The 15,776-nt window shown below is 43.2% G+C and overlaps 1 protein-coding gene across 1 annotated transcript; it reads right to left on the bottom strand.

Annotated features, from left to right (window-relative positions):
* Positions 1–2,141: 2,141 nt before the first annotated feature.
* On the bottom strand, positions 2,142–11,319 carry LOC125723658 (protein Wnt-1-like). Its single transcript, XM_049000482.1, has 4 exons — positions 10,280–11,319; positions 5,865–6,118; positions 4,646–4,911; positions 2,142–4,174 (listed from the first exon to the last, which is right to left on the bottom strand). Exons 1-4 carry the CDS (start codon positions 10,378–10,380, stop codon positions 3,683–3,685), a joined length of 1,113 nt encoding a protein of 370 aa, XP_048856439.1. The 5' UTR covers positions 10,381–11,319; the 3' UTR covers positions 2,142–3,682.
* Between the last annotated feature and the right edge of the window lie 4,457 nt (positions 11,320–15,776).

Genomic DNA, 15,776 nt, shown 5'->3' on the forward strand with positions numbered 1-15,776 from the left:
TTTGATTAATGGGTGTTTGATTTAAAATTCTGATTTCATCCCAGGCCTGTCCGCCCCCCTGTCTCACCCCCCATTCTCATTCCCCCAGCAGCTGCTTCTTACTTGCTTTCAGAATGTCGATGGATTTATAATTTATTGCAGCAACTGCCCCCCCACCATGATTTTGGGAAAACGTGTTAAAGATGGTTGTGTATGTATTCATGGTGAGAGCAACTCATGCACACAGACACACAGACCGTGAGTCTACACACACACACACACACACATGCAGACACACACACACATAGTCACACACACAGACACACTTACACACACACACACACATGCAGACACACACAGACACACTTACACACACACACATGCAGACACACACAGACACACTTACACACACACAGACACTCACACACACACACATGCAGACACACACAGATACACACAGACACACACACACACTCATTGCAGATCCTGGCTTGACTGTTTGCCCTCGACTCACCAACTGACACTCATTTTCCCATCCAGCCTAGAATAAATGACAACCCCGTTTCCCTGAATCTTCCAAGTGAGAGAAATGCATTTTTCTCAATCTGGCAACCATGCGGGAGGAATTAACATTCTTTTTTATTTCTGAGATGGAGCAGTGAGGGCAGACAAAGGGCTCAGAGAATAACCCCAACCCACGTGATGGCAACAGTGAGGCCAGCCAGCAGGGGGCGAAGTTGCCGCGTCATGCGTAGGCGGAGTGATGTTTTGTTTGCCCAACGAAACGTCCATCAGACTGGGGTGTTTTGGTGGTCAGTGCAGGGTCAGGGCAACTGGTGCCCAGAGTCACTATTTATTAATCACTAATTGAGCTCATTACCCGCAGCTCACACAGCGCCCCCCACCCCTGTCACACCTTCTGTTCTCATTTCATTTGTCTCCTCTCTTTCAGCTATTTTTTTGCACCAGCTCATTCCCTCCTCAATTTCCGCTGGATTTCCTCTTCTTTTGCCGCCATCCATCTCTCCTTGTTCTTTCAGTCTCTTTCCCTTCCTTTCTTGCCCTGTCCCTGAATCGCTCTCCCTGGCTCCATTGCATCTTGGGAGCTCTCGACACAGAGCAATTAGGGCGAGACTCGCACCGAAACGGCAAAAAGAAATGCTTATTTTGGCACGACAACATGATTTCAGAGTGCGAACCAAGATCTTAACTTCTGTTTCTCACAATTTATCTCCATCTCTGGATCCATTTTGCAAGTTTTCCACCCAGAATCTAAAACGTTTTTAACATCACCACTTCCTTTCTCCAGTTGAAGTATCTGCACTATCATTTTTCATTTGATTTATTATTAATAACGCGTTTCACTCTTAATTAGATTTGTTCAGCCAAGCTCATCCGCACTCACCAAGGCCTGGAAACCCCTGACTTGCATACCAGTCTGCTCTCAAAACCATTATGTCGACACACCAAATAACACAAACCCTAGCTGTGTAAATAAATACCTGAAAACCACACCTCGCTCATCGTCTCTTTTTGCTCCTCTAACCAGTCAATCCGCGCTTCCCCTCTTATCTCACCCCCATCTCTGGCCCAGTTTGGGTGTGAGAGTGTAGGCTGGCTGACCCTCAGCCTCTCTAGCGCCACCCTGTGTTTGGCCAGGAAGAAGCAGCTGGCCACTTCCTGACTACTGTGGTCAGTGTGGAGCAGGGGTGGAGGAAGGGGGGGGGGGGGCACAGCCCTCCATTATTTCATTCATTATTTCTTTAATTTTTCTTACTGAGGTTAAATAAATGAAGCAAAGCACTCAGTGTTGTGAAAACAAATGTACAATAGAAACTATGAACATAGGCGGACTGGGATTTCGCTGTGGTTTCCCTGGCTTGGTGCTGATTCTGTAGCAGGACTGGGGGAGGGTGTGTGAATTAAGCTAACAAAAATGGGGGAGCAGAAATTAGGAAGGATGGAGGTAAAGACAAAGGTGTCGAAGAGAAACCAAATCGAGTAACAAACGAAAGTCAAGTCAAGAGTCAAGACAAGATCATCCTAGAAAATCACATTATAACTAAGAAGAAAATCTTTATTGAAAATATAGACTTTTTAAAATTAATCTGTAATACTATAAAAGAAAACAACTTTCTCTACATCTTAAAAAGGAAGCCATAAGACATTCTAAAAGGAAACTCACAATAAATACATTTACACATAAAACAGGGTTATCCAGTGTTCATAACAGACAGGGTACAGCCCAGTGAACAGGAGTCGACGTCGCGCGACAGCACCACAAATTCACTGTCTTCAGGGTTTATAAGACGCACTTGTTGTTTCTCCCATATTCCCAGTTCGATTTTTATCTTGGGACTCAGTGTGACATCACCTGTCACCGACCTACAGACATCCTGGGGTTTTGGCTTACAGAGAGAGTCACCGGAAATGCTGGAATTCACTTGAGCGTGTAAAGATGCAAGCAGGTTTGCTCTGCCTTATCTGCCGGCCTTGGACTAATGTGTTCATCAGAATATGGCTACTGTAGAAGAGGAGAGGCTTGATGATTATTACATAGCACATATAGTGGCATCGGAAGGAGTTAGACATTTGGGGGGGGGGGGGGGGGGTGTGTATGTCGTAACATCGCCTTGGACACACATGCAATAGTCAGGATAGAATGTGATGTGAGAAGACATTTAAAATAATTAAGATTTCATTTAAAATAAGACTAATACTGTTTAAGGTGCAGTTTCACAAGGAACTGATATCGGGGGGGGGGGAGCCCGTGGTCCTGTCCCCCCTATTTCTGACGCCCCTGGGCACATACATAAATACGTTAAAAAATAAACCCGATGCATTTAAATATGTAGCTACATGCTAACACTTTTGAGTTGGTATACAAACACTGCCTGGTGCTAGTAAGAATTAACATGCAGTCAAATAATACTTCATAGTGCAGTAAAGTACACAGTAGCAGATGCTGGTTAAGGACCAGATTACAGCAAAACCCAGAATCAAAGAGGAAAATGCGGTAAATTAGAGAGGAGACCCACGGGCGGCCTGCTTTTGTTGGGGCTCCATCGTGGTGGCTGCAGGAGGAAAGCTCCGGAAAGAGTCCCATGAGATGCACGCCAGGACGCGATCCAAACAGCAGCCGTCACGGCAGAAAGGGAGTGTCGGGAAACCAGACGGTTAAAGGAGGCGCGCATGTGAGCGAGAGAGGCGTTCACCACCAGTTTGAAGAGGCATGCTTGTGGTTCCCCAGCCGCAGAAACATCTGTCAGACAACGTGTCCAGTTACAACTGCGCTCCCCAAATTGTTGGGCGTTGGATACAGGGGGATGGAAGGATGGAGATGGAGATGGCGATGACGAAAGCGTGTAGAGAGGAAAGTCAGAGAAACAGGGGCAAACATGCTCCTTATAAGGATTGAACCCTTTGCCAGGAGTCCATAGTGGAAATCAATCCTTTGTGGTCTTATCTCTCCCTTTCATGTCTTTATTCCCTTTTTAATCCTTCTCCAGAAATCTGCCACTTCATGCGTCACTAAGTCCCAGACCATCTCTCTGTTCCCCTCCCATTTCAGCACCTCCTCCATGACTCCTTTCCTCCTTTAAGGTCCTCCTTTTCCCTCTGCTCCCTGTGTCCCACTTCTGTACTTTCTTGCTTCCAGCCCAACCCCCCCTCCGCTGTTTCATTGGCTCTCTCTCATCACCTCTCAGAGACACTGGTGCGAGATCCGCGTGCTGGTGCAGTTCAGGCAGCTGACATGGCAGCACCAGTGGAATGTGCAGTGGCACCTTTCTACCACGCTCTCAGCGTGTGCCCTGTAGCCCCGCCCACAGCACAGCAGCTCGCACCCTTCCAGCCCTGCCGACGAGCTGTTGCAGCTCCGCCCCAGAGTGCCCAGGCTGCCTGTTTTCCTGTTACGCGAGCAGAAACTGGGCGACTTCTCGAAGTAGACCAGGTCCCCAACTGAGGGAGGCTTGTGGGCGGGGTCCTCGGGCTCCAGGTGGTGCGGGCCGGCCCGGTTGGAGGCCCGGTTGCTGCCGCGGTTGGCGTAGACGACGCACGAGGCTCCATCGAATCGGTCCTTCAGCAGGTCGCTGACTGTGCGGAGGCTGGGAAGCCGCATCCAGCACGTTCGCAGTGAGCAGGAGCCCGACATGCCGTGGCATTTACATTCCCGCCGCATCCCGGATGCCACCGTCTGCAGGGAGCATGTTACGCGCATTCTGTGTCACATGACCATGTTGATGCTACAGATGAAAATTACGCTATGAGGGCAAAAAGGAACGAAATAACTGCATCCATAGATATCGCTTATATTTGGATGCTCCAATAATCTATAAATTATATGAACTTCATGTTACGTATACACTTGTGGCCAAAATTGGTATTACACTATAAAAAGTACTACACGAATACTAGCGGTAATGTTTATAAACAGTCAAAGAATGTTTGCAAATATACACTGGATGAATAAGTAACAGGAGTAGCTGGAATAAAGTTCTGAAATTTAAAAAAAAAAAATTGTGTTTCCACAGTTTTGGTCACTAGTGTAAATAAATTCTCCTTCATTAACAGGAAATCTGTTTATTTCTGGAAGCTTCCTTTGTCTGATGCTGACCCCACAAAGACGCCCCCCACGAAGACCCGGCAGGTGTGCAGCGCCTCTTACCGCCCTCCCCGCCTCATTGTTGTGTAGGTTGGTGAGGTAGCGCAGGTCACTGCCTCTCTCGCTGGAGTCTGCCAGCTCCCGGCTGAAAGCGCGGCCGAATTCCACGTTGTCGCTGCAGCCGCCCCAGTGCCAATCTGGGCCCCCGGGGCCGGGCCAGCGATGGTCGCATGTGCAGGTCTCGATGGCCCCCTCTGAGCAGGCCCGTGCCACTGCGTGCATGACCCCCGCACTGCTGATCGCAAAGATAAATGCCGTCTCCCGACAACCTGACATAAATAAAAGGACATTTTTATGCATTTGTAATTTGTTAGTGTGAAAATGCTCTGTGGGGGTGTTGGCTGCTGTAGTGGGGTGACTCAGGCAGTCACATTGTTGGCTGTTTCTTTCAGGGTTGGGGGTTTGAATCCTGCATCTGTTCTGTAGGGGCATGTACCCTGTAGCAATGAATCCGGCATGCGTCCTCAGCCTAGTCCACCCCCCCACCCCAATATCCTGATAAGCCATTACACGGGTGTATGGATTTCACATTAAAAAATGGAGTATGCTTTGGCGACAGGGCCATGAAGCACAGGGTTTTACGCCAAGTCAGAAGTAGCCTGACCAGTATAAGTGGTTAGAAGTTGGATGGGTGGATGAAAACTTTTCCATTTCTTATGAAGTCCATTCAGTTAATTTACAAGCGAAGGGATACATTAAAAGTCTTTTAAAATTCTCAGATTTTAGTGGCTTTTTTCCTTCGGCTAACCCTTGTCTGAACTCCACCATGTTGCATCTAACCACTTAAATATATATTATTGAAATTAGAAAAGGCTTTGAGATTAATTTTGGAAAAAAAAAAGAAAATTCTGTTTGTATTTTTGCCCCCGTAACGGTTCTGGAGGCTCTTTGTGGCCGTTATCTGTGCCTCTGCTCCGGTGGCATTGCTGCCCCTGGCAGCGTCTTGGCCCTGAATTCAGCGCCGGCTGCGGCTCAGGCTATGCATGCTTCATGATTCTTTGTGATTTTATGGTTTCCCACAGGGGGACGTCACTTCATTCATTCTATCCAAAAGACAAGCTGCCCTGCTGAGATGATGACTTCCCAATTGTGTGTGTGTGTGTGTGTGTGTGTGTGTGTGTGTATGAGTGAGAGGGAGACCACCCCACCATCTATCCTATCTCACACCCTCTGCACTCTGGGAGATCAAGAACAGCGATTAGATTTGTCCATATGGGCTCACCACGGCTGACGATTTTGCCGAAGATAGCAGGGCCCTGCGTGGTTGGGCAGTTCCACCGCCGATTACGAAACTGCCACTGGCACTCCTTGATGGCGGTCTGCAAGCCGGCCACGATGGAGGGGAGCACGCCGGGGTTCTGCCGGATCAGACGCCGCTGCCGACGGTTCAGCAGCGCTAAGCTGGGGTCCAGAAACATCTGTCCACTCTTTGAATTAGCGAGGTGGTTAGCAGAGGAAGCCATGTTAATGATTCCCCTGAAAGGTCATCAGAATCAGACACACATAAGTTTCGCCCAACATCGGGAGCAGTTGATGCAATTCATGTAAACAGGATAACTGATCTATCAGGCTGTATATGAGCTGTAAACAGGATAACTGATCTATCAGATATTGTATAAGCTGTAAACAGGATAACTGATCTATCAGGCTGTATATAAGCTGTACACAAGATAACTGATCTATCAGATAGTGTATAAGCTGTAAACAGGATAACTGATCTATCAGGCTGTATATAAGCTGTAAACAGGATAACTGATCTATCAGGCTGTATATAAGCTGTAAACAGGATAACTGATCTATCAGGCTGTATATAGGCTGTAAACAGGATAACTGATCTATCAGATAGTGTATAAGCTGTAAACAGGATAACATCTATCAAATAGTGTATAAGCTGTAAACAGGATAACTGATCTATCAGATAGTGTATAAGCTGTAAACAGGATAACATCTATCAAATACTGTATAAGCTGTAAACAGGATAACTGATCTATCAGGCTGTATATAAGCTGTAAACAAGATAACTGATCTATCAGATAGTGTATAAGCTGTAAACAGGATAACTGATCTATCAGGCTGTATATAAGCTGTACACAAGATAACTGATCTATCAGATAGTGTATAAGCTGTAAACAGGATAAATGATCTATCAGGCTGTATATAAGCTGTAAACAGGATAACTGATCTATCAGGCTGTATATAAGCTGTAAACAGGATAACTGATCTATCAGGCTGTATATAAGCTATAAACAGAATAACTGATCTATCAGATATTGTATAAGCTGTAAACAGGATAACTGATCTATCAGGCTGTATATAAGCTGTACACAAGATAACTGATCTATCAGATAGTGTATAAGCTGTAAACAGGATAACTGATCTATCAGGCTGTATATAAGCTGTAAACAGGATAACTGATCTATCAGATAGTGTATAAGCTGTAAACAGGATAACTGATCTATCAGGCTGTATATAAGCTGTACACAAGATAACTGATCTATCAGATAGTGTATAAGCTGTAAACAGGATAACTGATCTATCAGGCTGTATATAAGCTGTAAACAGAATAACTGATCTATCAGATATTGTATAAGCTGTAAACAGGATAACTGATCTATCAGGCTGTATATAAGCTGTACACAAAATAACTGATCTATCAGATAGTGTATAAGCTGTAAACAGGATAACTGATCTATCAGGCTGTATATAAGCTGTAAACAGGATAATTGATCTATCAGATAGTGTATAAGCTGTAAACAGGATAACTGATCTATCAGGCTGTATATAAGCTGTAAACAGAATAACTGATCTATCAGATATTGTATAAGCTGTAAACAGGATAACTGATCTATCAGGCTGTATATAAGCTGTAAACAGGATAACTGATCTATCAGGCTGTATATAAGCTATAAACAGAATAACTGATCTATCAGATATTGTATAAGCTGTAAACAGGATAACTGATCTATCAGGCTGTATATAAGCTGTAAACAGGATAATTGATCTATCAGATAGTGTATAAGCTGTAAACTGGATAACTGATCTATCAGGCTGTATATAAGCTGTACACAAGATAACTGATCTATCAGATAGTGTATAAGCTGTAAACAGGATAACTGATCTATCAGGCTGTATATAAGCTGTAAACAGGATAACTGATCTATCAGATAGTGTATAAGCTGTAAACAGGATAACTGATCTATCAGGCTGTATATAAGCTGTAAACAGGATAACTGATCTATCAGATAGTGTATAAGCTGTAAACAGGATAACTGATCTATCAGGCTGTATATAAGCTGTAAACAGGATAACTGATCTATCAGATAGTGTATAAGCTGTAAACAGGATAACTGATCTATCAGGCTGTATATAAGCTGTAAACAGAATAACTGATCTATCAGATATTGTATAAGCTGTAAACAGGATAACTGATCTATCAGGCTGTATATAAGCTGTAAACAGGATAACTGATCTATCAGGCTGTATATATGCTATAAACAGAATAACTGATCTATCAGATATTGTATAAGCTGTAAACAGGATAACTGATCTATCAGGCTGTATATAAGCTGTAAACAGGATAATTGATCTATCAGATAGTGTATAAGCTGTAAACAGGATAACTGATCTATCAGGCTGTATATAAGCTGTAAACAGGATAACTGATCTATCAGATAGTGTATAAGCTGTAAACAGGATAACTGATCTATCAGGCTGTATATAAGCTGTAAACAGGATAACTGATCTATCAGATAGTGTATAAGCTGTAAACAGGATAACTAATCTATCAGGCTGTATATAAGCTGTAAACAGGATAACTGATCTATCAGATAGTGTATAAGCTGTAAACAGGATAACTGATCTATCAGGCTGTATATAAGCTGTAAACAGAATAACTGATCTATCAGATATTGTATAAGCTGTAAACAGGATAACTGATCTATCAGGCTGTATATAAGCTGTAAACAGGATAACTGATCTATCAGGCTGTATATATGCTATAAACAGAATAACTGATCTATCAGATATTGTATAAGCTGTAAACAGGATAACTGATCTATCAGGCTGTATATAAGCTGTAAACAGGATAATTGATCTATCAGATAGTGTATAAGCTGTAAACAGGATAACTGATCTATCAGGCTGTATATAAGCTGTAAACAGGATAACTGATCTATCAGCAGTGTAAAACAAGTTACAAATCAAATAAATCATATTAGGTTGTATTTTCTTTTACAACATTTGATGTTAAAAAGCCAGAACGCTCTTGTGAGTTGCAGACTAGTTTAAAAAGTCACAGAAAATAATTATCCCAAAAATAGCTTAAACCAGGGCAGCACTGTCACGCTCTTTTTTGTATGGAACATGCAGGTTTCCTCTATATTAGTCAGGGTTTAATCAACAGACAAATGCTGTCTATACATTGCCTATAGTATGAGATTGTGTGTGTGTGTGTGTGTGTGTGTGTGTGTGTGTGTGTGTGTGTGTGTGTGTGTGTGTGTGTGTGTGGAGGGCGGGATCATGTATATGTTAAATTGTTGGTACATTGGACAAAAACCTCTTATTTTCACATTGTGGGGAACATTTTTGTGATTCACACCAGAGGAAACTCAATTTCTCAAAGTACCACTGTAGAGCCCTTTTCAGTGTTTTTTCCAACTATAAACACCTTCCTTCTCAGTTTATATTTAAGGTATTACCGAAGGTTCAGACCCATAGATTAGTATGGCCGGTCATTCTGAAACTCAAGAAGGTCCCCAAACATGTGACAGATGTTGCCTCTGTTTGATTTACTTCATACACAACATTTAAGATCCATTTCGGTGAAGCCATTACAGGGATATCGCCTAGTTTCATATTCATTTGCTTGCATTGCATGGTGTTCTGATTTGCATCAATCGTAACATAAAACGAGACTTTCTCGTCTATGTTTTAGTATACAATAAATAAGAAATTGAAAAAAAACATATTTGAATTTTGAGCATCTTACTTACAGTTAAATCCCGACATTCTTTCGGTAGCCTGTATGAGGAATACTAATAGCAACTACTGCCCACAATCCCAAGATTTAATGACCTGAATCATTAACCCGATACATATTACAGAACGATTTTTCGATTAATAATTTTAATTACAAATTACATTCAGTTACAAATTACATTCACCCCAAGGAATAAATTCTTAAATTTGTAATGATTATGGTGCTGTCTTGTGTTCAAACCGCACTGTGGAAGGATCTGAACTCAGCTTTGCACCACATCCCCCGCTAGTACGACGTGCCAGTTTAAGTAACAGCTCTGTGTTTATCTGTACATGTTATAAAACTCGGCTAAATTTGCACTGTCCAGAAAACTAAACACGTCCTGCGGTATGTTCAGTCCGAATTTCCACAACGAATTTATTAAAGTAGCTATGCTAGAATACACAATCGTTAAAGCGGAGGTTGCGAGTAGTAGTCTGCACAATGTTTTCCAGATTTCTTCAGAAACTTGCGACCACTATTTAATGCATCATGATAGGGTATAAGCAGATAGACCTAAGTCAATTTGCTAGAAAAGTGGAAATAAAAATGCCATCGCTTCATGCCCAGTATCGCCATACCACCCCAGTATTATATGAACAGTTAACCGCTGAACTCACCACCACCGGCCGCTACTGACGTCCGCCCCGGTGCCAGCGAGCGCTGCTGCCAAGAGCAGACAGGCTGCCTTCGCCCCCATCAGCAGCACTATGGTCCGCATGGTGCAGTCAGTGAGGCAGTTGGGTACGGCCTTCGGCACCAAAACGCACTAAAATGTCACCCCACCATGTGTCAGAGTTATAACCAACTTCGCAAAAGGCGCGTAATTTTGGGAATGATCAGTCCACAGTAGAATAGTTCTAGACTATTTTTTCCCGAACATCTCTTCTTGGTGCTCTCATAAAAACATATGTGCACTAGATAGCTTTTTTGCCTTTGAGGTACGCTTTAGTTTGGACGATATGCTTACTGTAGACCTGACTAGGAAGCCCATTTGACATGTCAAAATAATTTGATTTGATTTGAAACTTTATTCTGCATCGCCAGGAAGATGTCAGTAGAGATCTTTAGTTTGCATGTCGATCCGTGTTTAGACTTTTCCGCGAATTAGCCTACAAACTTCACGATCAGGAAAAATATATACATATAAATAAACAGAAAGGCAAATAAGTTGTATTTCCAGTAAATTCGATGGCGGGTGACATGCACTTGAGTTTGCCATTGAGAATCGCTTTGCCCAGAGGCGGACGCGGTCCGAAAAAGATTTATTTATAGAGCTCAGGCAGCGAGAGAACTCAAAAAGGGACTTATTGATCTTTTCCAACATTCCATTTAAATCAACGGGAGGGATATTTCACTTCAAAGCGTGCAAGATACCAAGAATGACGCAAACTGCTGGGAAAATTGTACAATTAACCCATCTGGTAGATATGAACAGAGTAGAAGATGCGCTGGGGAGAGTAGCAAAGATCAGTGCGGTTCGTCTAACTCCACATGCCACTACTCCATCGACTGATATTCCCAGTTAGATTCACGAGGTTTGGTTCCCATTTTGTCTTAAGTTAAAATAACAGTGGGTTTCCCAGGCAGAAAGTATCACCAAAGCCGTGCGCAAAGACACCGATCCGGAGCCGAACCGCGGCACGCAGTGGTCCCCACACCCAACATCTTCATTACGCTGCTTCTCGGATCTGCACCGCTTCATAATTTATGCGCCTTATCCTTTCAAATAGCGGCTTGCCAGCCAATAGCGAAAGCGTTTCCCGTTACACATATTCTTCTGTTAACTCTTGATATAACATCCAAGACAACGACTTCATTAAAATGATAAATTAAGGCAAACAGCATCGTGCGAAACGTACGGGTGCGCAGAATCGCGAACTCCGTAATGCGTAATTCTCTCCGAAGCCCACATAACTGCTACTCAGTACCAAAAAAGTAAATGTGAACATGTTTTTCATACATTGGGTTTGATGAATGTTTGACAAAGCAACGCTTTTAATTAGTTGTCCAGAATTTCAGAGACATTTAAAAGACAACTGCGGAGCGCTGGAGTGTGGCAGGTGTGTAGTGACACTTTTCATATGAGACATCTTGCTCAACATCAGTGTGACGTGTGGATTTCCGGAATAAATCCTCTGTTCTCTTTGCAGAGGTGTTCGTGACGTGTTGTTATAACAGGAAGGAGCAGCCTATTCTGTTTCCAAAAAAGATCAAGTATCCCTTTAATTTAAAACTTAATATATGAACTACATATATAAGCTATCACATATCATAAATTATTTTCTTACGCTCTCTCTTCGAAATACGAGATACAAGATTTTTATTTGCCATTTGTGCATAAAACCAACATTCCAGGCACATTGGAATTCTTGTGCGGAGCTCTCTGAGTCAAGTAAATAGAACACTTATTTACAGAAAAAGATGGTAATATCTGCACAAGGAAAGACATTTAAATATAAGTACTAATCAAGAACGAACTGTGAAAGAACTTCATATTCAATTCAGCTTATTCAACAGCAATGGATGCTTTCATTTTTAATGTAAAAGTTTTGCATTAAACCATGTATTTAACATGACTTAATCTGTTTAAACTGTTAAATGACACAATATGGTTTCTAAAGCATATTTTTGGAAGCCACAAAAAGACATTTCATTTCCTAAAATAATTATACAGTGGTGAATGTGATTCCCCGTGACCAGGATGAGTAGCTGGAAGATGGCAGGATGGATGATTACAATTAATATATATATATATATATTTTAAATTAAGTACTTGACTGATCCATATTTATTATGATGAATACTAGTTTGGACTATTGCCCACAGTCTCCAAATGAACTGATGGAGTTTTGATTAAAGTTTAAAGATTTCCGCATGCAAGCATAGCTATAACAACTGAAAGAATGTGCCGCCTATAACGTACTGCAGCAATCTCAGCAGCCTTGTACAGGGGCCGGGTGGTGGTGTGGTCAGGGCCGCTGGCATGAGTCACTCGCCACGCTCAGTCCCCTGTGGATTGCCTACAATATGTTATTTGCAGCTTCTGTGTCATTATTTCAGAAGAGCCCAGTAAAACCTCATTAATAAAAAGGCTGCCTGGAACAGAAAGCAGCAAATGCAGGCGGTCCGGGACGGGAGCGGAAACCGGAATCTCAGAGAAGGAAGCTGTGTCTTTTTCCTGGGGTTTCATTCTCCAGTCTTCCTCATGTGTAAAACGAGCTTCCTAGGCTGATGCCGTCCGACACAGAGGAGCCCGTTGCACGCGAATCCTCTCCTCTCACATAGAAATGTGCCCAGAAACATTCTGCAAGCGCCTGAGCTCCTCACCTCCACATCAATGTCATTCTCTTGGTGAAGATTTAAGGCCAGTTTCATCAGCTGATAAAACAGGCCTCACTTGTCAATGCGCGAGACTGCAGTTGCATAAATGGGGATGATGTATTTACTCTGGTGAAGTTGCCCTACATGGTTCTGGAAATCCTCCAGTTCCTCCCAATATCTCTTTGTCAGACAGCTCCGTTCAGCAAGGTGACACTCAACAAAGATACCCCCCCCCACACCACCCAGTGTGAGAAAAAAACAGATGAGCAATAAAACAAAAGCAAAGGGTGGGGAGACTCAGAGGGACAGGTGAAGAAAAAGGGGGGGGGGGCAGGAGAGCGCTGCCAAATCCATCTGAAATATTCAAGGTTCAGCTATACAAATAAACAAATTATTTACAGATATCTGAAATGAGGCTTATATCGGCAAGAAAACACTTCCATGCTTTATCACTGACGACTGCATTAGCTGACTGCATTACCCCAAGGTCTGTGGATTCATAAACATTTACTCGATTCATTTTTTTTGAGGGTCCTTTCGAACAGTTGCGCAAATTTATGTGACACCAACCCCTCAGCCCCCTCACTCAAAAGTCAAGTGCTGAGCCACACTTCTGATGCACGAAGAAGAAAAAAGAAGCACAGAATAATCTTTAAATAATATAGCGTATTTTAGACAAAGATACTGGAAAAGCTCCCCCATGTGGTAGAAGTTTAACTAGCCAGCTATTGTGACCAAATCGAGTTTTGTGACTGTCTCGGCAGTGGTGACAAAGGGCATGTTTTTTTGTCCACAAAACAATGGTTTTTTTGTATGTAATTCAACACATCTGTTAAGCTGGAATGTGTGAGTACAGGTTTGCATATGCGGTGCACACATGTGGCCTCATTTCCAAGCAGCGATGCACCTCTCAGATGACACCGAGGCTAAATGAGTGTCTCATCGCCTTCCAGCCCCAATCTGCTCACTGCTTGGGGCTGAATCCCAGTTTCATTATGTGCTTCATACCATAGCAGGAGCTCGGGGCTGCGGAACTCACAATCCCTCACATGCCACGTTTATCACCCACTAACCTGCTCTGGGGCTGTGTTCCAACATCTGAGGTGTCCTTCGGTTAAAGGTCAACAGCGTGTCCTCAGTCAGACATCGTTAGGCTCACACTGCATGGAGGAAAGCGCAATCAGAACTAGGGCTCGGAATATTTCAAGGGCTTGTTATGTGAGACACCCAAGAAAACAGGAGTGAGAAGGTTTACAAAGACATGGACTGGAAGAAACAACAAGGGCCACTGAAGCACAGCTTTAAATAAACACCTCAGTCTTGGCAGAGATCTGTTCATGACTCAGAGGTCGCGGTAAGCAGAGGCAGGGCTTAAATAGGCCAACCCAAGTGGGGATAGTCATACAGTGACTGACAGTGTGGCCTTCGCTACACTGCAGTAGGAGGTCAACCCACACTGCACAGCTGTGACAGATGTGCAGAACATTGGCAGGCACTGAAATCAGGCCATGAGAGCAATTTCTCCTCTAGTACATATAACGGTTTATCAAATTAATGGTGCCATGTTCTTTTACAACTTCATGTAAGTCTGGTGTTGTGACCTGACATTTCAGGAAAAAATGTAGAATATGACAGGCAGCTAAATATACTAACTCCTCCTGAGAGAGAACCCAGGAGATCTGTGAGAAAGTCTTTACAGATGACAGCTTTGGGTGTGTGTGTGTGTGTGTAAGCAATGCAAAGATATACAACAGCTGTGGATAATCATTACCCAGTATGATGGCACAGCATTCAGAAGCGAAGTCCTGTAATCACGGTAACTGGTCCAAAATTCAGTAGGAGTCCCATGTAAGAGCAAAGATCTCAATAGCCAGAACTGAATAGCTTCAGTGACGTGTTCAGCTGCATGGATGGATATTACAGTACAACAGAACTGGATTACGAATAGCGTGTCTGTTGGGCCATTGCCAATCATATTATGATATATTTAAAGTTCTCAAACCTTCATTCTACATGAAAAGACAGTATGGCAGCTCATTGGGTGGTACTGTCACCCTCTTTGGGAGTGTGAATCCTTCTCCCAGGACCACGCAGGTCTCCTCCAACTCCAACTGCAATCCAAAGACATACAGTTTTTATTTGTGCTTTTGACTGACACCATTTGCCAGTGACAACACCTGATCGCTGTCTTTGAAGCAGTCAGCGAATTTCCGCAATTTTGATTTTTCCCAAAAATGAAACACAAAGGGAGTTTCTTGAAGTCCAAGAACAGACACATTGAATAAATAAGATTGTGAGGGATCAAAACCGCAGGAGTGGATCAAGGAAGGGCACAGGCAACATGAAGGTTCAAAATCAATGACCGGACTCGGACTGATGAACAAACAGGGTCTTCTATACAAAGACTAACGAGGGGCAACAAGCATCAAATGCGGCTCAGCTGATCAAGGCCACGTCAGGGAGGAGACAGGAGGGTCGGGCGTGCGTGACCAGACACTCTAAGGGGCTTATTTACCGTCCTGTAGCAATGGGCTATGCTAAGTGTAATGTGATCAATTGGCTCATTGACTGACTGACTTTCTGACAGCGTCGATGGGCAGTTCCGCTGAGTTCCCTGTGAATATGCCCATGCCATGTGTGGCTATCATTAATGTATGCGGCTCAGATTGGGTCATATGAGGGTCTAAGCCCTTCTCTCCTTTGGCCTTACAGCCAGAACTCTGAAGATGGAAGATTAAATGTGGACCTTTTAGGAGGAGACAAAAAGAAGGGTACAGGTGTTCAAACCTCCGC

This window comes from Brienomyrus brachyistius, unplaced genomic scaffold (assembly GCF_023856365.1).
Source record: "Brienomyrus brachyistius isolate T26 unplaced genomic scaffold, BBRACH_0.4 scaffold50, whole genome shotgun sequence".
In the NCBI taxonomy this organism is placed as follows: domain Eukaryota; kingdom Metazoa; phylum Chordata; class Actinopteri; order Osteoglossiformes; family Mormyridae; genus Brienomyrus; species Brienomyrus brachyistius.

Excerpts from the sequence above, each read along its gene's own strand:
- LOC125723658 (XM_049000482.1), bottom strand. The coding sequence starts at position 10,380 with ATGCGGACCATAGTGCTGCTGATGGGGGCGAAGGCAGCCTGTCTGCTC. Across the intron at positions 6,119-10,279 it reads GTCAGTAGCGGCCGGTGGTG|GGGAATCATTAACATGGCTT; the intron begins GTGAGTTCAGCG and ends ATGACCTTTCAG. Across the intron at positions 4,175-4,645 it reads ACAATGAGGCGGGGAGGGCG|ACGGTGGCATCCGGGATGCG; the intron begins GTAAGAGGCGCT and ends TGCTCCCTGCAG.